A 23,495-nucleotide genomic window follows, 5' to 3' on the forward strand; every position below is an offset into this window, starting at 1 on the left:
AATCGCTCCGGGTCTATCTCTCGCCGCCGCGTCGCCGCCGCGCCTAGGCCATCTCGACGTCGCCGTCAGCCTCGCCGACGTCCTCCCACCCGCCCTCGTCGGCCGCGTCGTCCTCGGCCTCGTCGACGACCGCGGGCTGCACGCCGCGCGCCTCGAGGCCCTTGAGCAGGTCGGCAATATGCGCGCCGATCCCTTCGTCGGGGTACTCCTGCTCTGTGAAGAGCTTTGCGGCCTCGAGGAGCGCGCGCATCGACTCGGCATAGTTCTCGGCCGCGGTGAACGGCTTGTCGTCGTCGTCGCCCGCTGCCAGCAGCGTGGGGTCGGCGTCGACCGCCTCGCCGCGCAGGTGGTACGCCCAGCCCTCGAGGTAGGCCGCCTCGACCTCGAGGCTGTCCTCCTCGCGCGCTGTGGACAGGATGTCGAGCGCCTCGAGGTGCAGGTGGTGCTCGAGGAGCAGGCGCACAAACGTCAGCCGCACGGGCAGGCCGGGGAGCATGGGGTCGACTGCCGTCAGCGCCGTTTACGTGGTGCACGTACATGGATCCCGGCCCTCGAGGTCAGAGTAGACCTTGAGAATCGTCTCCTTTGCCTCGTCAAACTTGGACTGCGAGAGGCGGATCGACGCGAGCGTCAGGAGCACTTCGGGGTCGTTTGGCGCGATGCTGACTGCGCGCGCGATCAGCGCGTCGCAGTTATTTGACGCCTCGGGCTCGAAGCTGGCGGGGTCAGCCGCCTCCCAAGTTTGCTGCACTCACCACAAGTCACTCATCCAGATCTCGATCATGGCAATCAGCGAGGTCACGGCGATCCGCCGCTCCTCCTCGAGCTCGGCGGCGTCGCGCTCGGCCCGGCCCTTGCCCTTGCCGGCCTGCAGGTTCTCGATCATGGCCGCCGCCGTAGAGTAGTACCCCAGCGCCTCTTGCGGCTCGGCTGCGCTCTGCGCGAGGTAGAGGTACGGCGAGGGGGACGCGGGCGGCTCGGCCGTGTGCGGGGGGAACAGGCGGAGGAGGTGCTGGTTGTGGGTCAGCGGGGCGTCTTGCTAGGTGTGTTGGCAGCTCACCTCGCGTCCCTTGTCCCCATCGCCCTCTTCCAGCTCGGCGACGCCCAGCAGCTCGCGCGCCTCGAGGTTGCCCTCCTCCAGCTGCAGCGCGCGCTCGAGGAACTTGATCGCCAGGTCAAAGTTGGACTGCGCGAGCAGGACGTGCGCCTTGTCTGCGGCGTGAGCTGGGGTATCAACACAAGGTTAGCTCACCAATCAGCCCGGGAACGTCGGCCGCCGAGCCCGATGGCGCGGCTGGCTTGGCCACCTTCGCGGCCCCCTTGCGCGCCTTGGACTTGGTCTTGACCATTGTTGTGCTTTGTCGTGGGATGGACACTGGCAACGTTGGAATCCAAGTCATCGCGGCGAAAACGCAAATATTGGCATCACGTGACTCTACAGCAAATGACGTCCTGCACACCGGGGTCCGCACCAGCTTCGTCCTCATGATGCATATGATGGCAGGTGGTGCTACATGTACACTATGCTGTTGCTCCTAGAACAAGGTGTGGAAGAGAGCCAGGTTTATTTCACAAGGGGGATTGAAGGGATTGAACGGAGCCGGGAGGGGGAGGAGGGGGAGCGATCAGTAGCGCCTGTGACCAGCACCGCTGCTGCCGCCACGGCCACCGCCATACGCGTTGCCGCCGTACGAGCCGGCACCGGATCCGTAGCCACCGCGAGGGGCAGGAGCTCCACCGTAGCCTCCGTAGCCACCACCTCCTCCGCCATAAGACGCAGGAGGCTGGCCATAGCTCGCTGGCGGCGCGCCGTATGGGTTCGGTCGGCCACCGCCGCCACCATACGGGTTAGGAGGAGCTGCAGCGTAGGGGTTGCGGGCCTGGCCAGAACCGTAGCCGCCGTATCCCCCTCCGCCGTAGCCACCACCATAGCCACCACCACCACCACCGCTGCCGCCGCCGTATCCGCCGCCACCGTAGGCATTGACAGGAGGCGCGGCGTACGGGTTACGTCCACCGCCACCGTAGCCGCCTCCGCCGCCGTATCCCCCGCCACCACCGAAGCGGTCGGCACCGGGCAGATTCCGGACCGGGCCGTGGTCTCCACGGCCACCGCGACCTCCAGCACGCCCCGGTCCGTCATTCGAGTAGCCGTTGCCCGGCCCGTGACGTCCTCCTCGTCCACCTCCTCCTTGGCCACCACGGCGAACAAAGTCCTTGTCAGACTCAGTTAATCGTGGCGCCTTGGGGCGGTAGCCCTTCAGCAGCTCTGAACGATGCCTGTGCGTCTGACGCGGGAAGTAGTAGCGAACCGAGATTGCGTTGTTGTTTTCGAGATCGGGACACTCCTCAATGCTCGGGATCGGTGTTTCCAATGTCGAGTTGGGCACGCACAACGGGTCCGCCAACACGGAGCCGCTCACACCGTATGAGAGCTTGGGGTCAACGGGGACAGGCTGAAGTTTGTTTAGCATTACATGAATCACAGCCACCCTTGAAAAACTCACAGCCGCGGGCGCCTTGACCGTGTAGAGGGAGCAGAACGGGTCGTAGAGCTGGTTGGCCTCGGCAATGAACATGACGTTGTCGCCCCACTTGTTTCGGCGCTTCTCATCATCAGTCAGCAAGTTGACCTTGCTTCCGAGCGCGTCAAGGAGACGCTTTTGGTCGATGAAGGGAAGGAGAGCAACACCCTGCCATGCCATCTTCTTGCCGTTCATGTCGATGTCAAAGTCGGAGGGGTAGAAGTCGAGAATTGGCGAGTCCTCGTTGATCATCAACTCCTGCAGAGGAGGAGGAAGGTGGATGCGACTGGCCGCGGGGAAGACACCGAGCAGCTGGGCGAACGGTGTGAACGGCTGGCTGACCTTGAAGCCAATCTTCATGTCCTTGATGTTGGTAAAGTCCTGCGCGAACGGAGCGTAGTGGTAGGGGTAGAACCAATCCCACGCCGGGACACCCTGGTAGTAGTACTCGAGCACCCAGCAAAGACCCTCCATGTAGTGGGTCGTGATCTGCTTGATGAACTCGGTGTCGGAGAGCTCGACGCCAAACTTCTGACGGTAGTAGCGCTCCCTGTAGCCAGGCTCGAACAGGCGCACAGTGTCCTCGTAGTCGACAGTTCCGTCGGGGTTAACCTTGAGCTTCTTCTTGGTGACATGTGCGTCGTCAGGGTTGGCGGGATCCTCGGCGTCCTCCTCCTCCTCTTCCTCATCGTCGTCCTCGCCCGCCTTCCTCTTCTTGCCGGTGACAGCGGCCTTGTCGTCCACCTCCATCGACTCGTCAGCTGCGGCGTTGTCGTCGTTGGCATCGGCCTCGAGCTCGTCCTCCTCAGGCTTCACATCCTCAGAGACATCGGGCTTGACGTCCGCGTCAGGTTGTTCCTCCTCAGCTTGCTCCTCCGAGTCGGGCTTGACCTCCTCGTCGGCGGCGGCAGGGGCGTCGCCGCTTAATTCAGCCTTTAAGGCCTGGGCCGCCGACATGTTGGCCATCCGAATAGCCTTGCGGTTGTTGACAATGTCGGTGTTGCTGCCGCTCATCGCAGCAAGGCCCTCCTTGAGCGACTTGGCCTGCTCGGCGTAGCTGAGCTTCTTGCCAGGCTTGCGCGCAGCCGGTGCAGCCTCCTCCTTGGGTGCTGTGTCGAATCCTGGGCGCTGAGGGAGGGAGGGATGCTTCTTGTCACCGCCGGTGTTGGCGGCCGGCACTGCGACATAGTCGGTTCCGTTCATGAGCATCTTGCCTTCTCTCGCTGCCTCGTCGTCCTGGCGCTTGTGGTCCTCCATGCGGCGACGCTTCTGGCGGGCCTCGTCCCTCTCCTCGTCCTGCTTGCGCTGGCGGAAGATCTGGTCCTCCTGGTTGGACAGGCCGTCAAGAATGTACTGGGTGCGCTCCAGGTTGACCTTGCCGTGGTTGGTGAGGTAGCCGCCCATGCGAGGCAGCTCGGCCTTCCAGATCTTGAGGAGGTTGTCGATAGCACCCTCACGAATCTCGAGTGACGGGAGATGAGGCAAGAAATCGTTTCCAACAAAGAAGATGAGGAAGATCCAGTCGTCAATGGCAAGCTCAGAGTCAAAGTGGAAGGGACAGTTGGGCACGTTGAGCTCGACCTGCAGGTACTCTCGCAAGACGGAGACATCAAGCCAGATGAAGGGCTTGGGGTCGACAGGCTTGGCCTTCTCCACCACGTTGGGGTCCTTGGTCTTTTTGGGCTGCCTGCAGTTGGCGGCGATGTGGCCTGGCTTGTCGCAGTTGGAGCACACGGGGCGACCGCCTCGGTTATTGCTCTGGGCGAACACGTCCTCACGCAACACACGGAAATTGGGCTCATGTGTGGCCAGCGACAGCATGATGAGATCGGCGTCGAGGCCGTAGATAGCATGCGAAGTGTTGGGGTTCCAGTCGGGGTACGTCCTCTGCCTCCTGATCCAGTCGACAATCTTGTGCTCACCCTCACCGGGCACTGACGAGTCGGAGATGATGACCTTCATCTGAAAACCATCAGCGTCTGTATCGCCGCATATCGCACTCACGTCCTTCCATCCGGGGTCCTCGGTCAGCTTTTTGGAGACCCAGTACTTGAGACTGTTTGAAAGGAGGTCCATGAACGGTGTGCCGGGGGTAATGGCGTTGGTGTCCCACGACTTCTTGTTCTTCGTCTCCTCCGAAACGGTCTGACCCATGGCCTCGAACATCTTGATGGCTTGTCTCTTCTCCTCGTCCTTCTCGGCCGCCTCCTGCGCGGCGCGGAAACGACGCGAACGCTGCTGGTTCATCTTGGCGCGGGGAGCGACGCCGTCAATGGCCATGACAATAACCTTGCGGGGACGGGCCATGTTGATGACGCGCTCGGTGTACTTGAAGATCTCGACCATCATCTCCTCCTCGGTCTCGGGGGCGGGCTTGCCCTCGGGATGTGTACATGGGTGGACGATACCGTTCATATCGACTGGCGGGAGGTTAGCGCACGCGTCGTGGTCCGTCTCAAGGGATCAACTCACGATACAGGTTATCCACCTCAAACCCGTTGGGGTTCTCCGACTCGTACTGAATCGGGACCTCGACAATCTCGCCATCGATACCGCGAACCTTGGAAGGCGTGTCCTCGACTACTCGCTGGACAATCTTGGGGTACTTCTTCGACAGCCATCGGAAGAGGGCGGGGACACCCTGGTGCGTGTGAGCTGGTTCATACACGTTATCGAGCAACTCACCATTTTGACAGACGGCTCGATTCAAGATTCTCAGGTGGCAAACAATACAGCGGAGGGTCGTGATTCGAATCTCTAAGGCTCGTGTGTTGAGGGTCACAGACTGTCCTGACCACGGGCGCTATCACGCGGCCAATGTCACTGTTCCGGCCGTTCTTTTCGATCGATTTGCCGTCGAGAACGGGCTGTCGAACGCTGTTGAATGGGGTTTGTAGAGTGAGTTGAAGGAAGCACTCGATGTGGAGTCGAATGCGGCAGTGATAATCGTCGCTGGCTGCAGGCGAGCGGGATCAAATGGCCACAGGCGGGATTAGGACTATCACCGTGCATCGATCGCGGGGACCCCGCAGTTTATCAATGTCCCGCGCGCCAGGGTGGGTGACGATGCGATGCCGTGTCGTCAGTTGTGTCGGCCGGCCGGCCATTGCATGCCACACATCTCGCTCCCCATTCTCCAACGTCCCTCACTACCGCAACGATACAATGTCGCAACCACACCGACCCAACATGACGACCATCAGAGGCAGAATAGAGGCGTGGGTCCACCACGCCCTCAAGCCGTACAGGAAGATGAGCAAGCGGAGCAAGGTGAGTGGGCGAGCGAACGTGGCGTCGTGTTTGTCTTGCTCGGTGACTGACCGCGCCGCAGTTGTGGTTCTGGTACGCACCCCGCCGTGTCCAACGCAGCCGTCTAACCTCCCCAGGGGCATCTTTGCGGCCCACATGATCGCCGTGGCCATCATCATGATCATCACGCCCAGGCGTATCGGCCACTTCTTCAACGGCATCGCCGTCAAACTCCAGGACATGGGCTGGAAGGGCGTGCTCATCATGTCGGTCGCCGTCAGTGAGTGCAGTGCCTACAGCCGCCATTGACCCCCAGTCCTCTCGTCGCACCCGCCGCTCTTTGGCTTCTCGGGCTCGATGACGCTCATCGGCTTTGCGTGGGGCATCTGGCCGGGATTCCTCATCGCGGCACTCGCGGCGCTCGCCGGCGCCGCGCTCTCATTCATCTCAGTCAGAGTAGGTAGCGGATTGTTGTTAATACCTAACCACAGCTCTTCTTCCTCGACTGGATGCGCCGCATGGGCACAAACAGGAACAAGCAATGGGAGGCGTTCGGCCATGTCATGCGCGACAAGGGCTGGCCGCTCGTCGCCATGATTAGATGGTGCCCGCTTCCGTGGGCCATTGGCAACGGGCTGTTTGCGGTCAGTCGGCGTGTTCGCAGACCCACCGCAATGCTGACAGCGTCCGTAGTCTATTGACGGGGTCGAGTTCTGGCACTTTATGCTGGCCAACTTGTGGGTGTCATGTGCCTGCGGGAGGCTAACCCACCAGCCTCTACCTCCCCCGCCTCTTCATCCCCGTCTTCATCGGGTCGCGGCTCAACTCGCTCACAGACGACGGGGGGGACAACAAGCCCGACCCGCTGCGCTTCATCCTCAACATGCTGTCCATCGGCGGCTCGGTGCTCATCTCGGTCGTGACCGGCGTCTGGATCTACCGCCTGACGCTCGAGCAGATCCGCAAGCTGGACAACGGCGAGCCGGGCGAGGGCGAGCTCGCTGCCGAGGCACTGGAGAGCACGGCCCTGCTCGGCGACTACAGCGACGACGAGGAGGTGGAGGAGCTCATCCCCCGTTAGCACTGCCTACCTGACGAGGAAGAAGACGAAGACGAGCTTATCGCCCGTTGGCGACTGCCTGACTAGAAGTGGACGATCCCGTTAGTGACTGCCTGTACAACCCTAGAGCCGAGCCTTGCGTCTTGTGTCGATCTATACAACAATACATGTAGACTATGCGTACCAGTTGAGGAAGAGGAGCGCAAAGCTGGCACCAAAGAGGAAGACTAGCAAGAACAGCCTCGCCTCGCCGCTGCGCTCCTTTGCCTTCTTGAGCTGCTGGTTGGCCTTGCCCATCTCGGCGACGCTGCCCACAGCCTCGTCGTACAGCCGATCCGTAATCTCGGTCTGCTGAACGAGGTGGCGCACGAGCTCGGTCTGCATGGCGCTAATCTCGAGCAGGCTCTTCTCCGCCGCGAGCACCGAGCTGAGCTGGCTCTCCATCTCGTTGAGTAGCGTCGAGTTCTCCGACTCAAACTGCTGCAGCTGCTCCGCCGAGAGCTGCTGCTCGATGGGCGCCTCGTCATCCGGCACGATGGGCAGCGCGGCGGGCGGCACCTGCCCCGCCCTCTTCCCCAAATCCGCGCCGACCTGCAAACCCGCAATCTCGCGCGCCGCCCCGCCCCCAAGCGTCCGGCTGCGCTCCTCCCTCCGCTTAGCGCGCTCCTCCTGCATGTCGGCCTGCGTCGCGCTCAGCTTGGCCAGCAGGCTCGTCAGCGTCCAGATGATGCTGGCGCGATGTGCCGTCAGCAGCGGCTGCGCCGTGTCGACCGGCGCCGGCGCCAGGCTCGGCAGCAGCTGGAACAGGGCCGACGCCGGCGGTGCCGTCTTTGCCTGCCGTGCTATCGTCAGCGCGCGGCCCCCAGCCAGCACCCACCCTTCTCCTCGGCCTCGAGGTCGCCGACGCGCTCGCGGCACCGCCGCAGGATCATCTTGGTCCGCACGTCGATCTCGTCGCGCTCCCGGTCTGACAGGTACTTGGACCCCTCGTACCGCCTCAGCTCGTCGCCGTCGGGGCGCGCGCCGGCGCGGCGCGACAGTGGCGGCGGGACCTCGGTCGAGAGGTACGGCTTGCGGATCGCCTTGAGCGTGCGCTGCAGCTCGGAGAGGTGGCCGTACTGGGGTGAGCATGCTTCGGGAGGGGTACGCACAATCTGGTACGCCTCCTTGAGAAACTTGTCGTCTTGCTTTGGCGCGGCCGGCTTGCGCGCCTTGGACGGCCCGGCGCCGGGGGTCGCCGCGGCCTTTTTCGAGCCCTCGGCGAGGAGCGAGCGCAGGTCGGTCGTCTGGTCGATGTAGGCCATGGTGAGGGGGAGAGGGGGTAGTTGGGAGGGAGGTTGTTGTTGCCACGATCGGGCGGGCGTCGGTGCTGCAGTGGTTGTTGCTGTCGATGCGCGTTGCTGTCATCTTCGTCGGTCGCTCAATTGCATGCAGACGCAACGCACGGCCTGATGATGCGTTCCACGTGGCCTAGTTTCCCACGGTCGCCCAAGCAAGCCGTCACCAGGTCCGGCGTCTTGCCCTTGCTCCGGCTCGCTCTGTCGTAATGTAGTGCGGTCGAGGTTTCTCCGGCGGCGCGGGGCAGGCGGCGCGCGTTGGCTCGTCCAGTCTCACTCGCGCCGAGTTGCGAGTTTCGGAGCATATGCCACTTGAACCCTTTAGGCTAGCCGTCCGACACACAATTAACGCTCGTGACTAGGACCCTGACGGCGACGTGTCAGCGGGGACATCAATGCCCAGTTTGGCCACAGATTACTGACCCCGTGACAGCTGCCATGCAACTCGGGTATCAAACTCGCAATCTTGGAGAATGACGAAGGCATCAAGACGACAGTCGAGAGCTTGCTCCAGATCTCGCGATTACAACTCTCGGTTGTTGCGCACACGCTGGCCAGTGCTCTCGACACCCTTGCCAAGGTACAGCAGAAGCTTGCAGATGGAGCGAGAGAAGACGCTGACATCCTACAGCTCTATGCCGCAGTGCCCCTCGTCGACGTCCCGCTAGACACGATTCAATCTCAGCTTTTCATCCTTCACATCTTGTTGATGTGTCTCTCCGAGTCATGGCGTATCAACACGGCTGCCTCCCCCTATCAGCCAACAGAACTCCCCCAGTGCTGGCCAGATCCCGCGCCGTTGGACGACAACCTCGCGCGGCATCTCCTGGGCATCCTGGTTTCCTACACGCGCTTGATCTCGCAGGATAACAGCGGGCAGTTGGGGCTGCCCGTTTCACTTTCCAGCAAGGATGCAAAGTCGGCTTCGAGCTCCACTGTCAACTCGTGGAACCGACAAGTCAGCCCGAGCTCGACCGCCTTCTCCCTCGGAGCGCAGTTTATTCAGCAGCACTCGTACCCGGCCGCATCAGGAAAGGCCCCTCCCCCTGCCCCCGAGACGCTCTTAGCACCAACAGCTTCGACGACGGCGACCGCCATTGCCCAAGTGACGAGGTACACGGCTCGCATCATCTTCTTCCTCTCGGCTTCCAACTGGCCGTTGGTGCTTTCGCGAATCAAGGCCAGGGTGGCCCATCTCACCACAACCCTGGAAGAGAACCCAGAGCTGATCGAGTTGCGGCTGCTTGAATGGTCAAACGTCGATTTCTCGCGTCTCTCCCAGGTCCTCCAAGATTGGCAGCAGCCGATTCAGCACGTCAAGCGTCCAGCCCAGACGGCATTGGCAAACGCCTTGCGGAAAGCAATCTGGAACTGGATCGACGTCTACCCATACGAGTACCAGCAGCTCATTGAGGGCAAGCGCAAACTGGATAGCGCCGACATCATCTTCGAGGCCATTTCCGGTTCCAGCGAAGCCTCGGCGAGCGGCAAGCGCGGCAAGACGTACTACCCATTCCTGGCCATGTTGCTCGTCCTTTCGCCAGATGCCCTCCGGAAGGTCGCGTTGGGCGAGACGGGTCGAACAAGCGGTTTGAGCAAGAAGGCCGCCTTCATTGACAGCCTTCGCAAGGGCTTGACCCAAGCCAAGTCGTTCGAGGCTTGTGTCATTTGCGCGGTGGACCTGGTTCGCGCAGCCTTGTCTTGCAGCCCACGGCTGGAAGGCTCTGGTATCAGAACTCTCCTGCCGGACCTGCACAATGACCTGAAGGTGACGACCGCTGGAAGGATGACGCTGACAATGCAGAATGCCCTGTTCTACTCGCCCTTGACATCAGAAATCACCGACGCCGCGGTGCTGGTCGATGGCCTCGTCGCCCTTTACCGCTACACCCCGAGCCTCACGACATCACTCATCTTCCCAAAACTGTGGAACGACTCTGCCGACGCCTACAAGATGATCGGAGTACGAGCCTGCACTATCATCGTGACGGAGGGCCAGCGCTTGCCGTGGTACGCACCAGTTCATGACCTGAGGCCAGACGTTGCTCCTTCTGTCCGCGCCATTCTCAAGGTACGTGGGCCGTCGCACCGACAACGGCAGTGCTAACCTTGCCCCCAGTCGCAGACAAACGCCCTGATAGGAAGCAAGTCCAAGGGACTCCCTATCCGTGGGAGCATTGACCTCGCCGGATCACAGACCGACCTGATCTGGGAGATCCTCAACTTGATGGCACTGGACCCGGCGTTCGCGTTCGATGGCGCTGGCGATTCCACCGACACTCTGGGACAAACCCTGGTTGTCATTTCGTCCTTGACAAGTACCATCTGTCCCATGACAATTCGCGCGCAGGCAGCCAAGACGAACATTGCGATCTTGGAGAGGCTACTGGATGCGAATGGCGATGCCACTCGGGCTACCTTGGCCGCCAACTCGGCCGTCCCGATTTGGCAGATCCTTATCGACGCAAGCCGACAGCTGCTTGTCGACTTCCACCATGGCCATGTGTCGGATCTCGCTCTGATTGCAGGCGCATTCCGACAAACTGTTCTCACCGTGTGGAAGGCGGCCACCACAATGCCAGAGGTCATGACCAAGGCGCCAAATGCACGAGCGGCAGTTTTGGTTGCCAAGGTCGCTACCATTACGAGCTTGATCGGCCCAGATGTGCAGCAAACCAACATGGCGTCACCATCACTGCGTGCTCTCAGCAAGCTGGTCCTTCTGGTCCGCTCGGGAATCAGCAACAGCCAAGCCCAGCTGGAAGAGATCACGGACCACTCCGCCATGCTGGCCGAACTCGCAGCCTTGCCTCCCGCGACAGGTCGCCAGCTGCAACAGCGAGCCATCAGGCGTGTTATCAAGCAACACATCCGCGCTTCGACCTTGCTTAGCACCATTTGGATTGGCCTGAATGCCCGTGCCACCGCCCTCGCGAACAAAATCGCCAAGGCCGAGGCTTCCGAAAGCAACGGGGACCGCGATAGCCGACGTCGCATGCTGAGCGCTGATATTGTCGGGCTGAACGAAGTGAGCACCGCTGGTTGATTTCGTGTGGCTAGCGCTGATCATTCTCAGGACGAGTCTAAGGAGTGGCAGAACCTCATCGCGTTCCTGTGCAGCACCAGCAGCGTCGCCCTTCAGGACAACATCGCCCCAGTCACCGTGACCGACACTCTCGGCAAGGGCGTCCTCCCTCGGGTGTATGAAGAGCCCATCGACCTTACCGCTCATGTCGAGTCGTTTATCCGCCAGTCGGTGGACCTCTTGATCAGCAGTTCGATCCATGTCCGAGAGGCCGCCAAGGATGCTCTTGGAACGGAGCTGCCTCTGGGCCTGAGCCGTGTCTTGATCCTTCAGATGACCAAGCTCTTGTCCCACGCTTTCGGTGCAGGAGGTGTAAACTCCTCGGAAACCTTCACAATCTACGTCGACCAGGCCATCGCCGTGCTCAAGTCAACTGTCGAGCGTGTTAGCCCTGGCGACAATGGCGTCCAGGTGGAAATGGGCGAGCTGCTCTACTTGATCGCCCAGTACACCCACCGGTTGGGTCGCGAAGACTTCCAGATGCGCATCAAGCAGAGATACTGCCAGCTCATCGAAGTCGTCCTCAACAGGCCGGACTTTGCGATTCTAGGCAACAACAGCAAACTCCGTAACGCGGTTCTGGAGTGGATGTGCGAGTGGTCTATTGAGTCGTTCAGAGTGCGTCCTCATTCTCACAGTTGCACCAGTGCTAACACTCCCGCAGGATGGTGAAGGCCTCAAGAACCTTGTGGGCAACGACAAGATCCAACGCGACCTCGACCACGCCTGCCTGCGTGCCATGATCCCCGTCACGGACAATCTGATCATCAAGCCACCAGGCGCCGATTCGGAGGACACCCAGCTCGTGGTCAAATCGCGTCTGTTCTACCGCTACTACCACATGCTGGTCCGAGTGTTGGAGAGGTCCGCAAACTCGGCAGAGGTGAGCATGCCACGAAGGTCCAAAGCTGACACGATAGACCGAGTCCTCACATGTCGCCACATCCGTCTCTGGTCTCAGCATGAAGGTGTCCAACACTGAGACCTACCCTGCTCTTGCGATTCAGGTCTTGTCCAACCTGTTGTCTGCCAACATCGACGTCGGTCTGAAGCACTGCCTTACTCTTGGTTACCACGACGACCCCACCATTCGCACGGCCTTCATGCAGCTGATCTCCAACATCCTGCAACAAGACACTCGCTTCGGTGGCCTCGCTACCAAGACGGGTGTCACCGCTCCCAAGGTCTACTTCGAGGCCCTCACGTCGCCCAACCTTGCGCTGGCCATGGCGATGTGTGAGGTGTGCCCGCCTAGTGAGGTGGACGAGGTGTCCTTGATGCTGTTCCGCGTGTTTGAGGCAAAGGGCAGCCTCCTGAGCCTGATGAAGCTGCTCATTGAACGCGAGGTGTCCCAGACCAGTACGTTGTCTCGTCTTCCTCACACGCAGCTGCTAACTTATGTTAGACCATGAGTCCGAGCTGTTCCGCGCCAACTCGATCACGACAAGACTGTTGACAATGTTCGGTCGCTCGTACGGCTACAACTACTGCCGCTCGACATTACAGCCGCTCATCCACCACTTGGAGGAGAAGCCGCCAGAGTGCTCATTCGAACTGGACCCTTCCAAGGTCTCCGAGGAGGAGATTGGCCGCAACGCCGAACACCTTCGACTCATGTGCCAGGCACTTCTCGAGGTCATCTACACATCTGCCGACAACGCTCCTGTAATGTTCAAGGCACTCTGCCACCACATCTGGGACTCGGTAGAGGACCGCTTCCCCGACTCGCGCCACTCGGCGGTTGGCTCGTTCCTGTTCCTGCGCTTCTTGTGCCCAGCGATCGTTGCCCCTGAGGCTATGGACCTGGACGTCAACCCCGACACCAGGGACACTCGCCGAGCGCTTCTCCTGATCACCAAGGTCGTGCAGAACCTTGCCAACAACGTCCTGTTTGGCAACAAGGAGGCCCACATGAAGGTGCTGAACCCGTTCCTCTCTGAAAACATCCGACAGGTCACCAAGTTCCTCTCAGAGCTGGCTGTCCGGCCCAGGAGTTGGGAGGTGGCCCAGGCCATCAAGACGTTCCAGGAAGAGGCGGAGCGCAACCTCGACACGGATGGTGACAACACCCTGATCCAGAGGTTTGTCTTCAGGCACACCGCCCGCTTGGAATCTGCATTGGAGAACATGCCACAGACGTTCCGTGGGCGTTTGAACGACCGCAACCTCCGTCTCGAGCTCGATGGCAGAGCCGCGGCCGCGTCGCTCCGCCTCATCATGGAGGAGACTGGTCCACCTGTCGACTTTACTCGACTGAGCACCAACGCGCGCAACCAGGTCTTTGACGACTTTATGCGCCACAATGCCGACCGAAGCACGGAGAGCGTCGACGGTGTCTTTTACGAGGGCCCTCTCAGCCAAAACCAGAGGCGAATCTTCTACTTCATCGTCTCTCGTGTCACATACATTGACTACGATCTCCTGGCCTATCATATCTTCTCTAAGATTCACAACATCACAGAAGCTTTCGACTTGGTCATCGACATGACCGATTTCTCGCCGTCGACGGAGCTGCCCTCAGCCTGGCTTCGTCGTGCCATCCAAATGGCTCCTCCGTCCATTTGGCCACTCTGCACGACCATCGCGTTGTACAACCCCAACTCGTACGCCCGCAAGCGAGTGCGCCGCATCATTGCCGAGCTCCCTGCTGTCGGTAACGGCTACGTGAAGAACATCGTCGGCGCAAGCAGCCCTGCCGAGCTCGCCGAGTTCGTGCCGTTCACTACTCTGATGCTTCCGGAACACACGTTGGCGCTCGCATTCGAAGCCGACCATGTCTTCACCAACCTGCTCTGCCTGGCGGACCACGAAAGCCAGATGCCAGTGGTCGTCAAGCTCGGCGACGACTGTCTCCAGGTTGCGTCTTGGCGCAAGCAGGACATCACTCCTACCGTCAAGTCGTACATCATCGACGTCGTCAACCTCAAGGACGTCAACGACGTCATCCTCGGACAGGGGGCTGGGACGGGCACGGGCAGCAGTCCGGCTTCTGACCAGCTCGTCGTCAAGCACTCTCAGAACCAGACGGTCACCTTCATTTCGCGCAAGCGTGGCGAGATGGCCCAGATCATCCGCTCTGCACGTAGCCGCCTTCGAGAGTCGCCGTCGACCGAGGACCGTGTTCTCAGGCCCAGCGATGTCCCCGGCACTCTGTTGAACGTGGCACTGCTCAACCTTTCGTCGAATGACGAGACGCTGCGCATGGGTGCTTATGGTCTTGTCCACGAGCTCTCACAGTTCTTCAAATTTGACCTGTCATCGCTGGTCACTCAGGTATCGGCCGGCCTCCTCATTCCGGGCAACTCACTCGAGTTTGTCTACAAGCTCAGCAAGCTCCTCGCCAGCTCGGCGCCGAACCTGACTCTGGAATTCCTCAAGGAGTGGATCATCGGCTTCACCAAGGCCGACCTGCCTCAGAAGACTGCGTGCCTGCACTACGTTCCTCCCTGGCTTGCCAACCTGGAGCTGTTCGCCAGGCCCACTCGTGACGACGGTGTCGAGCCCATCAAGCAAGTCACCGAGATCATCCGCAACTTGATCTCGTTGACTGCGACGGAGAAGAAGCGCCTGCACCTTTCGTTCCAAGAGCACGTCTGGGGCGTGATTGGCAAGTCGCATGACGCTCTGGTTGACCTCGTGGTCGCGGAGCTTCTGCACTATGCTTTCGCGGCTGGCCCTGGGTCGGAGAGAGCGGAGAATGCGGCCGAGATCCTTGTCTCGCTCAGCTCGACGGCGGTCAAGGGCAAGCTCATTGTTCGACTGCGCAAGACAATTTCGCAGACCTACTCTACGCCGACCAACAACCTCACCGAGAACAACGCGTGGACCGAAATCATCATTCTGGCGCGTCTCAACCTTGCGCTCACGTTCAGCCCGCAATCACCGCTCGACACTCAAGTGTTCCTTCCAGAGCTCTTGTTCTGCATCGTGCTCTTGGCTGGAGTTGGCCCCGTTCTCATGCGGCAGACAGTCTACGGCCTGACCATGAGCATTGTCCAGTCATTGTCCATTTCATTCTCCGGTGGCGACATGGACACGACGACTCTGCAACACCTTCTCAAGAGATTGCAGCAGCCCGAGATGATCAACGCGTTTGGTCTCCAGCAAATGGCGTACAACTTTGAGCTTTCAGGTCTGTCCCAAAACGACCAGTACGGCAACCTGTACCTCGACTCGCTCGACCTCGTCATCAAGTTCTTGATGGACGTGCTGTCGGCAGGTGCACCGACAACCGACTGCGCCAACGCTTGGCGGGCTCGATGGACTGGCTTGATTGCCTCGACTGCGTTCCAGCACAACCCTGCCACGCAGTCGCAGTGCTTCCTTGCCCTGGGCCACCTGGCCAGCGAGGAGGCTGACGATGACCTCGTCTTCCAGACTCTTGGCTCGCTCAGGACCAGCGTCCACAAGCTCAACGAGACCAACACTGTGCACGTCATCAGTGTGCTTCGCAGCCTTACGAGGCTCCTGCCCGGCCTTTCGCGTCGCAGCAAGTACCCTCCCATCTTCTTCTGGCTTGCGGTTGGCCTCATGGAGGTGGCGTACATCCCTATCTTTGCGCCGGCCCTCGAACTTCTCCTCAGCACCCTGCGGCACATGGAGGGCGAGGGCTTGTTTGCCAATGGCATCTTCGAGTACCTGCTCCCTGTCCGTCGTCGATACATTGAGGCCTCGCGCAACCTCGACCAGGTCTGCGGCGTGAGCTTTGACACCAACCCGTACTTCTCCCTCGTGGCGGTTGTCTACAAGGGCATTCGCCACCCGAACACGCGCAAGCTCACGGTTACGACTCTGACCGAGCTGCTGCGACTGTCGAGCTCGATCCGCCTCGAGCCTATCGAGGATGACGCGCCTTTGATTGGCTCGCGCAGCGTTGCCTTCTTCACCTCCCTGCTTCCGATTGCGGCAGCGCAGGCGAGCGACCTCAAGGCGCTGTTCACGGCCGCTGGCGTGGACGTCGCGGAAGAGGAGTTGCGCGACCTGTCGACGTTGTCGGTGTTTGACCTCCTTAGCATTCCGTGAGTAGCGTTACTGCCGAAAGCTGACAATGACAGGGACAACTCGACTGCCCTGCTGCTTGTCACTCTGATCGTGACAATGCTGCACTCGGCGAGCACGGACACTGAGAGGCTCGTTCTCTACCGCCTGTTGGCTGAGGCCAGCATTGAAATGCCCGATGTGGTGGCTCTTGCGTGAGTTTGCTCCCTGGCTGGTCGCGGAGCGCCGCTGACGTTTGCAGCTACGACTCACTCATTCCCCGCATGGCGGCGGTGATGGGCTCGACGTCGTCGACTGCGATCCTGTCTGCTGTGACCGTCATCATGGAGCGGGCCATGGCGGATGCGTCGTACTCGTTTGCGCCTGTCCCGATTGCTGGCAACGAGTCTACGAGCTCGCTGCACCAAAAGAACTTTTCGGCGTCGATCAACAACTCTGCCGCGCCAATGCCGGTTGTTACTCCCCACGGCACGCGCGAGCAAGTGCTGGACGACCTTGGCATGAGAGGACTGAACGACATGTCGTTCCAGCAGGGCTCTGCTGACCGGTGAGTGGCGTGGAGGAGCGGCTGTGAGCTATACTGACGCTGCAGCCTCACTGGCATTGGCAACTGGGTTGGGCAGCTCATCGAGGCCATCTGCGAGGTGCCGAAGTGAGCGCCGCCGGCCGAAATGAGGGCCAGTTGTTGTGGCACCATCTAGTTATACCCACATGCTCCCAGGTAATCCACCCGCGTTATAATCAAGCACCGGGGCGTTTGTTGCCTGCCCGGTTCTGTACCCCCTGTACTCCAGTGATTGATACCCCTTTTCTGCACTCTGCACTGCTCGCGGCTGGGCCGGGGCTGGAGCTGCTTTTGACCCGTAGTCGTCATACCTATCTCTGGTTTACACAAGTATTTTGCATTCATTCACGATGCGCGTCTGGGTGCAGCTGCGATAGTGATGGGTATAGACGGGGGCGCGAGGCCGTATGTGTAGGGAATGTCGACGGCGTCGACGTGTCATGATTACAACCGGTGGGTGGTGCGGGCGCGCGGGCGTCCAAGCGCGTCGTGCGCCGTCCCCCGCGTGTTGCGTTGCGTTGCGTGCGTGCGTTTCTCCAGTGGCTCCTCCTTCTCCCCAAGGCACTCCCCGCCTACACCTCCAGAATGCCCATCTCGCGCCAGCGCTCTGCGAGCTCTGCGACGCCCTGGCCCATGCCCTGGGGCGTCATGAGGTCCTTCATGACGAGGAGGTCAAACTCCTTGCCAAAGGCGAGGAAGTGGGCGAAGAGCGAGTTGAAGTGGGCCTCGATCGAGAGGTGGACGACCTGCTCAAAGTGGGCGTGGTAGAGGTGCGCGAACACGCGGAACAGGTGCTTGTAGATGTGCTTTGCGGTGTAGGCAAAGCTGGGCGGGAAGTCGCGGCCTGGGGGGTCAGCTACGCCAGGCGGGCGACGCGCAACGCACCAGACTTTGTCGGGAAGACGCTCTCGTCCTCGAGCAGCTTCTGCAGCCAGCTCATCACAAAGTCGATGTACGTCGGCGCGGGGAGGGACACGAGGCGCTGGTTCTGGTCGGGCCAGAGGAAGTTTAGTGTCGGCCCGGCCGACATGGTCGGGCAGTTGTGGATCGTGCAGAATTCCGTGAGGGCAGAGTAGAAGTGGTTGAGGTTGTGGTAAAAGTCGAACACTAGGCGAGGGGCGTCAGCGCCGAGCCGAGCCCCCCACCTCGATGTCGCCCCGACTCACAGTTGATAGCGACCCACTCGTTCACGTCGACGTACTTTGGCGGCGCGACGATCGTCTTGAAGCTGCCCTTGACGAGCGCGGCCTTGACAAACGGCTGGCACAGGAACAGCGGCTTGGGCACCGGCGAGCCCGGGCTGCCTGCGACCTCTGCGCCCGGCGAGACGAGCGGCGCGTCGTACGGCCCGCCCGTGGCCCCGAGCTGTGAGGGGATGGGCGAGCGCTTTGGTGCGCGGAGGCGGCTGGCGAGCGAGCGCGCGTCAGCGCGCGAGCGGGCGTGAGGCAGCGGACAGACTCACCCGAACGAGTTGAGGAAGCCCGACATTGTGAGTTGGTTAGTGAACAAGAGTGACGAGGAGCTCGTCAAGTCAATGCACGCACGCACGCTCGGCCTCGCTGCCACCGGGACACGGGAGCGGCTCGCGGCCTCGCGCGCATGGACGCGCCTGAGGGTGATCTACGCGTTGGCGGCCACGTGGCGAATGGCGTGGCATTTGGCCGTTGGCCCCTATCACTGGTCGAGCGACCACGCCGAGGTTTCAAAGGTCGACGTTACGTCCGTGTCGGCGTCGGCGCACCACGACTGCATCGACAACAGCAACAGCACCGCGGCAAGCAAACAGCACGCACGCACGCGCGACGCCATGGTCTACATCAAGAAGTGGACCGACTTTGAGAGCGTGCGTGGGGCCTGCGCCGCCGAGCCCAGCTGACCTCCCAGGCCGTCATCGAGCTGTACGCCCGCGCGCCGAGACAAGTGAGTGGGCGGGGTGAGGCCGGGGGGCGTAGCTGCCCCCCGCCTCCTCTCGGCTTCTCGGACCAGGCTGACCCCAGACCCGCTATGTCGTCAAGTTCCTCCCCAAGACGGGGCAGCTCGTGCTCAAGGTGACGGACGACACGAAGGTGGGTAGTGTGGGCGCGGCGCGGCGTCGGCGTGGGCGTTGTCGGCGTGGCCCGGGCCAGCGTCAGCATGAACGTCGGCGCCGGAGTGTATCCAAGAGCCCCCTCCCGTCTCCCGCGGCGCTGACGCGCCGCTTCGCTCTACAGTGCATCAAGTACAAGACCTTCTCGGCTATCATCCTCAACCGCTTCGAGGCGCTCAACCTGCGCCTGCTCTCGTCCATCACGAATGCGCGGAGGCGCGCTCCGGTCCTGACAGGCAGCGGGTCCGGCGGCGCTGGCACGCCCGTCGCCGAGGGCGACGACCCGCTCAAGGCCGCCGCTGGGTCGGGGAGCAACACGCCCCAGCGCAAGGGCACGCCCGCGGCCGGCGGTGCGGCTGGCGGCGCGGGCAAGAAGAAGAAGAAGGGCAAGCGATAGGGGGGATGCATTGTTGTAGTATAGGAGGGGCGTGGAGCGAGGCGCGGAGCGCCGAGCGGCGCGGGGAGGCCTTGGCATGGGCCGTGGACTAGACGCGGCGAGGCTGGTGTGGGTGGTGTGGCCGAGGCCAAGGAAAGGTGCCACGACCTCCGTCTGCAGCTGTCCGGAGTGTAGGCGGCGCCTGTCTATCCGTCTGTCTATGCCGCTCGTCTGCCATGTCTGCCGCGTGCCATCGCAGCCCGGGGCACGGGGCCCGTCGCCCCGCATGATCGATCGAGTCCACCGACGTGTCACTGGCCGTATCGACCGACGTTGAGCAAGCTGAGAAGTCAGCAACCCACACCCCCACGCACGCACGCTAATCAGCCTTCTCCACGGCCGCGGCATACGCCTCCACAGCAGCAACCACCTCGTCGGCCGCGCCGCGCACCTCGCCCAACCGCGCGCCGACCGCGTCCTCCTCCCCGCCGACGGCGCCGCGCGCCGCCAGCGTCCCGGCGGTAGCGCGCATCTCGGCCGCGTAGGCGCGCGCGAGCGCCAGGCTGGCGGGCACGCCTGAGGCCTCGGTGTACGTCTCGAGCTGGGCCGCGGCGCCGAGCGCTGCGGGCGGGGGCGGGGCGGACGGGTCGATGAGCGCGGCCAGGACGGAGGGCGGGAGGGACTGCAGCGCGGCGAGGTCGGCGGCTAGGGCGGCGGGCGTGAGGGCTGGGGCCGCGCTCATCGTGGTGAAGGTGGGTGGGTGAAGATGCGTTGTTGTTGTCGTCGTGGCTTGGTTGTAACTTGGCTCTCTGCCGGACGTCATTTGGCGCGTGCACGGGGTCAGATTGTTGGTGGGTGGGTTGTGGCGTGGCGGTCCAGCGTACGGCGCGAGCACTTCACCCCGTCGTTCTCCCGCACCACGACGCCGGGGGGCATACGGGTTGTCAGGTTCGATGACCACGATGCGCATCTATGTTCTATCATAGGAATGCATTGGGAAAGCGCCCAGGGGACACGGCCCAGTGTTAACACCTACCGTCGTCTCTTCCCACTTCCTCCGTGCGGCTGGAACGCGCCGTCGACGGGCTGTCCTGCCCTCGAGCTATGCAGTATGGGCCTGGATGCAAGAGCTGGTGGTCGGGCTGTGTTTGCTTGCCAGAGTTGGGGCTCGTGCTATGGCCATGTTGCAAGTTGCTCCACTTTAGCGACGGCGTCGAGGGAATCGTGTGGGGCGATCCTGCGACGGCTCGACGTTGCCCCTCGAGTGAGAGGTGCAGCACCTCTCTAGCTCTCTAGTCCAGCCATAGTCGAAGCTTGCGAGGCTCACGCACCGCTCTCCTTCCGCATTTCCCCTAAGGCTACCAGCAGTGAGTAGTCATCACACTCATACTCTAATTGAAGTATCGGCTGTGTCAAAGCCCACGACTTGCACATCCCGCCGACAACGACGGCCCCACAATATGTCATTCCACGCAGAGACGACCTGGTGATGGCCTTTCCGACCAGATACAGACGGGCAGCGAGTGACACCGCCCGCAGGCCACCCCGTAGATGGGACATGCCTGCAGCAGAGCGGACCGACCTCGCGTCACCCCCCCGCCCATTTCCCCCCGCCCCCCGCGCAAGCTACATTTATACATCGTCTATCCTCTATAAGATCTCCAGGCAGTGGACTACCGCCGACTACCGCTGTAGAACGTCAGCACCGCTCCACTCCCGCCGCTCCGGCCCCACTCACCATCATGCGCATGTACGCCAGCAGCAGCGCGCCCGAACCCGTCGCCACACCGACGAGGTACTGCAGGATGCTGAACTTTGCCTGCTCAATCTGCGTGCGCAGGCCGGCAATCTCCGACTCGATGCGCGTGTCCACCTCCTTGATCTTGAGCTCCTGCTGGGCCGACTCGTCGCGGATGCGGCCCTTCTCGAGGTTGAGATCGAGCCGCACGCCGGCCTGCGTGCGCGTCACCTCCTCGCGCAGGCGCTGCTTGAGCTTCTCGACGTCGGCCAGCAGCCGGTCGTTCTCGGCCTTCATGAGCGCCAGGTCGTTCTTCTCGTGCAGCTGGAGCTCGGATTTGAGCTGGGCAAAGTCGACGTTCTGCGTGTAGCGTTGCTGCAGGCGCGTGTCAGCAGGGTTGCAATTGGCGCTATTTGGAACCCTCGCCCGCTACACCCACCTTCTCCTGCTCGGCCTTGCTGACCAACCCCGCCTCCATACCCCGCACGCTCTCGTCGACAGCATCCGCCAGCACGGTCATGACGCCCTCGGCCTGCTCGCGCGTCATGCCGTGCTTCTGCAGGCGCTCGACGAGGAGCTGCGTGTCAAAGTGGGCGACGGGGGCGGGGCGAGTGGAGCGTAGTGCTGCGCCGGCCGTGGCGTGTAGTGTCCGGCGCGGGGCGGAGCGGAGGGCTGGCGTGCGTGGTCAGTGCGTGACGGGACGGGACGCTGAGGCGCAGAGCTCACCATGGGCCAGGGCGGCGCCGGCACGCGACGTGCTGGGCATGGAGAGGAGACTGAGGGCCATGGGGGTCGTGGTGGTGGTGGCCAATGCTGGGGAGGTGTAATGTAAAGAACGCGCGCGTGTCTGATGTTGCCGTCGTCGTCGCTGTCGCGTCACTTGCCGCTTCGCTTCGGATCTCATCCCGGCGACGCGGACAACAGCAGCCACGGTGGCAACTAATCTGTCGCGCGCCTAGTTTCCGTGAGGCCAGCCACTCAGGATTCTGACGATTCACCCACGCACGCCTATTGCCTAATCTCTTGGCGAGCCTATTCGCCCAGGGTTACTGCGCGAAGTTGAAATTTCCGGTCCACCTGGTTGTTGCTGGTCCAAGTACGCATCACGGTCACTTCTCGAGGTCAACACTACACCACTTCGACAATAGCATCGGCGCCATGCAGGTGGGTCAGAGCAGTTCGCTCTGGTCAGGCCGTTCCTAACCCTTGCCCCAGTCAGACGAGGTCATCTGGCAGGTCATCAACCAGCAGTAGGTCGCCCGAGGTCGTGCGCCGGCAGCCACTAACCCCCACAGGTTCTGCTCGTACAAGGTCAAGTGAGTCGAGCATGGCCCACGACACAAGAGCCATACTAACCCCTGCCAGGACCGTTACGCAGAACTTCTGCCGCAATGAGTACAACCTCACGGGCTTCTGCTCGCGCCAGTCGTGCCCGCTCGCCAACTCGCGGTACGCGACCGTCCGCGAGAAGGAGGGTGTGCTGTACCTCTACGTGAAGACGATTGAGCGTGCGCACTCGCCCGCCAACCTGTGGGAGCGCATCAAGCTGTCCAACAACTACACCAAGGCGCTCGAGCAGATCGACAAGGAGCTCATCTACTGGCCCAACTTTATCACGCACAAGTGCAAGCAGCGTCTCACAAAGATCACGCAGTACCTGATCAAGATGCGCCGCCTGAGCATGACGCAGCAGTGAGTGGTGCTGTGTGGTACGCTTGCTCACCCCCAGGCCCAAGCTCGTCGGCATCAAGAAGAAGCTCGAGAGGCGTGAGGCTACGCGCGAGCGCAAGGCTCTCGCCGCCGCCAAGCTGGAGAAGTCGATCGAGAAGGAGCTGCTCGAGCGTCTGCGATCCAAGGCGTACGGCGACACGCCGCTCAACGTCAACGAGGACGTGTGGAGGCAGGTGCTCGAGATGGACAAGGGCAAGGGCAAGCTCGAGGAGGAGATGGAGGACGACGAGAGCCTGCTCGACGAGGAGGAGTGGGAGGAGGACGGCGCCGGCGACCGCGAGTTTGTCGAGGACTCGGACGACGAGTCGGACGTTGGCGACCTCGAGGACTACTCTGGCAGCGAGGTGAGTGGTGGTGGTGGTGTGGTTGGAAGAAGTACCCACTGACGCCTCCCAGTTCGACGAGTTCGACTCGGACGGCGACGAGGAGGGCCAGGAGTTCCCATCAGACCTCGAGGTGTCGGACGAGGACGACGAGGGCAGCGACGACGGCGACGAGGCCGAGCCCGCGGCCAAGAAGCCCAAGGCGCCTGCTGCTGCCCCCGCGCCCGCGGCCGGCTCGAAGCGCAAGGCGCCGCCAAAGGACCCGAAGAAGGGCGGTGCCAAGAAGCGCGCGCCGCACGTCAACGTCGAGTACGAGATGGAGACGGAGCCGCTGTCGCGCGAGATGATCAACAACTGGTAGGCGGCGCGGTGGTGGCTGCGCACGATACCCCTGTACTGTTACCCCGTCTCTGTAATCTCTC

At 61.9% G+C, this 23,495-nt stretch overlaps 10 protein-coding genes across 10 annotated transcripts; 4 read left to right on the forward strand and 6 right to left on the reverse strand.

The window, feature by feature from the left end:
* Positions 1 to 43: 43 nt before the first annotated feature.
* Positions 44 to 1,349, reverse strand: Q8F55_002089 (uncharacterized protein; the record flags this gene model as incomplete). Its single annotated transcript, XM_069350697.1, has 5 exons — positions 44 to 504; positions 538 to 716; positions 756 to 1,012; positions 1,061 to 1,212; positions 1,253 to 1,349. 5 exons carry the CDS (start codon positions 1,347 to 1,349, stop codon positions 44 to 46), a joined length of 1,146 nt encoding a protein of 381 aa, XP_069211083.1.
* Positions 1,350 to 1,625: 276 nt separating this feature from the next.
* Positions 1,626 to 5,213, reverse strand: RAT1 (5'-3' exoribonuclease 2; the record flags this gene model as incomplete). Its single annotated transcript, XM_069350698.1, has 5 exons — positions 1,626 to 2,456; positions 2,508 to 4,487; positions 4,530 to 4,945; positions 4,998 to 5,166; positions 5,211 to 5,213. 5 exons carry the CDS (start codon positions 5,211 to 5,213, stop codon positions 1,626 to 1,628), a joined length of 3,399 nt encoding a protein of 1,132 aa, XP_069211084.1.
* Positions 5,214 to 5,714: 501 nt separating this feature from the next.
* Positions 5,715 to 6,855, forward strand: TVP38 (Tlg2-vesicle protein; the record flags this gene model as incomplete). Its single annotated transcript, XM_069350699.1, has 7 exons — positions 5,715 to 5,795; positions 5,857 to 5,867; positions 5,912 to 6,054; positions 6,091 to 6,230; positions 6,266 to 6,418; positions 6,468 to 6,511; positions 6,549 to 6,855. The coding sequence occupies 7 exons, from the start codon at positions 5,715 to 5,717 to the stop codon at positions 6,853 to 6,855; spliced, it is 879 nt and encodes a 292-aa protein (XP_069211085.1).
* Positions 6,856 to 7,008: 153 nt separating this feature from the next.
* Q8F55_002092 (uncharacterized protein) lies at positions 7,009 to 8,138 on the reverse strand (the record flags this gene model as incomplete). Its single annotated transcript, XM_069350700.1, has 3 exons — positions 7,009 to 7,676; positions 7,712 to 7,952; positions 7,986 to 8,138. The coding sequence occupies 3 exons, from the start codon at positions 8,136 to 8,138 to the stop codon at positions 7,009 to 7,011; spliced, it is 1,062 nt and encodes a 353-aa protein (XP_069211086.1).
* A 338-nt stretch (positions 8,139 to 8,476) lies between these two features.
* IRA2 (Ras GTPase activating protein ira2) lies at positions 8,477 to 16,910 on the forward strand (the record flags this gene model as incomplete). The annotated part of the gene is made up of 12 exons (XM_069350701.1): positions 8,477 to 8,503; positions 8,605 to 8,751; positions 8,803 to 9,939; positions 9,976 to 10,242; positions 10,291 to 11,199; positions 11,248 to 11,874; positions 11,921 to 12,139; positions 12,177 to 12,615; positions 12,662 to 16,274; positions 16,311 to 16,448; positions 16,496 to 16,801; positions 16,847 to 16,910. 12 exons carry the CDS (start codon positions 8,477 to 8,479, stop codon positions 16,908 to 16,910), a joined length of 7,893 nt encoding a protein of 2,630 aa, XP_069211087.1.
* Positions 16,911 to 17,391: 481 nt separating this feature from the next.
* MOB2 (Maintenance of ploidy protein mob2) lies at positions 17,392 to 18,307 on the reverse strand (the record flags this gene model as incomplete). Its single annotated transcript, XM_069350702.1, has 4 exons — positions 17,392 to 17,663; positions 17,705 to 17,926; positions 17,986 to 18,224; positions 18,282 to 18,307. 4 exons carry the CDS (start codon positions 18,305 to 18,307, stop codon positions 17,392 to 17,394), a joined length of 759 nt encoding a protein of 252 aa, XP_069211088.1.
* A 319-nt stretch (positions 18,308 to 18,626) lies between these two features.
* On the forward strand, positions 18,627 to 19,302 carry Q8F55_002095 (uncharacterized protein; the record flags this gene model as incomplete). Its single annotated transcript, XM_069350703.1, has 4 exons — positions 18,627 to 18,662; positions 18,704 to 18,739; positions 18,817 to 18,885; positions 19,030 to 19,302. 4 exons carry the CDS (start codon positions 18,627 to 18,629, stop codon positions 19,300 to 19,302), a joined length of 414 nt encoding a protein of 137 aa, XP_069211089.1.
* Positions 19,303 to 19,660: 358 nt separating this feature from the next.
* Positions 19,661 to 20,023, reverse strand: Q8F55_002096 (uncharacterized protein; the record flags this gene model as incomplete). Its single annotated transcript, XM_069350704.1, has 1 exon — positions 19,661 to 20,023. The coding sequence occupies one exon, from the start codon at positions 20,021 to 20,023 to the stop codon at positions 19,661 to 19,663; it is 363 nt and encodes a 120-aa protein (XP_069211090.1).
* Positions 20,024 to 20,964: 941 nt separating this feature from the next.
* FMP32 (Protein fmp32, mitochondrial) lies at positions 20,965 to 21,806 on the reverse strand (the record flags this gene model as incomplete). Its single annotated transcript, XM_069350705.1, has 4 exons — positions 20,965 to 20,970; positions 21,020 to 21,394; positions 21,459 to 21,691; positions 21,746 to 21,806. The coding sequence occupies 4 exons, from the start codon at positions 21,804 to 21,806 to the stop codon at positions 20,965 to 20,967; spliced, it is 675 nt and encodes a 224-aa protein (XP_069211091.1).
* Positions 21,807 to 22,177: 371 nt separating this feature from the next.
* On the forward strand, positions 22,178 to 23,434 carry mak16 (the record flags this gene model as incomplete). Its single annotated transcript, XM_069350706.1, has 6 exons — positions 22,178 to 22,183; positions 22,235 to 22,269; positions 22,315 to 22,335; positions 22,385 to 22,711; positions 22,749 to 23,094; positions 23,147 to 23,434. The coding sequence occupies 6 exons, from the start codon at positions 22,178 to 22,180 to the stop codon at positions 23,432 to 23,434; spliced, it is 1,023 nt and encodes a 340-aa protein (XP_069211092.1).
* Between the last annotated feature and the right edge of the window lie 61 nt (positions 23,435 to 23,495).

This window comes from Vanrija albida (genome assembly GCF_041260175.1).
Source record: "Vanrija albida strain AlHP1 chromosome Unknown contig_2, whole genome shotgun sequence".
NCBI classification, from domain to species: domain Eukaryota; kingdom Fungi; phylum Basidiomycota; class Tremellomycetes; order Trichosporonales; family Trichosporonaceae; genus Vanrija; species Vanrija albida.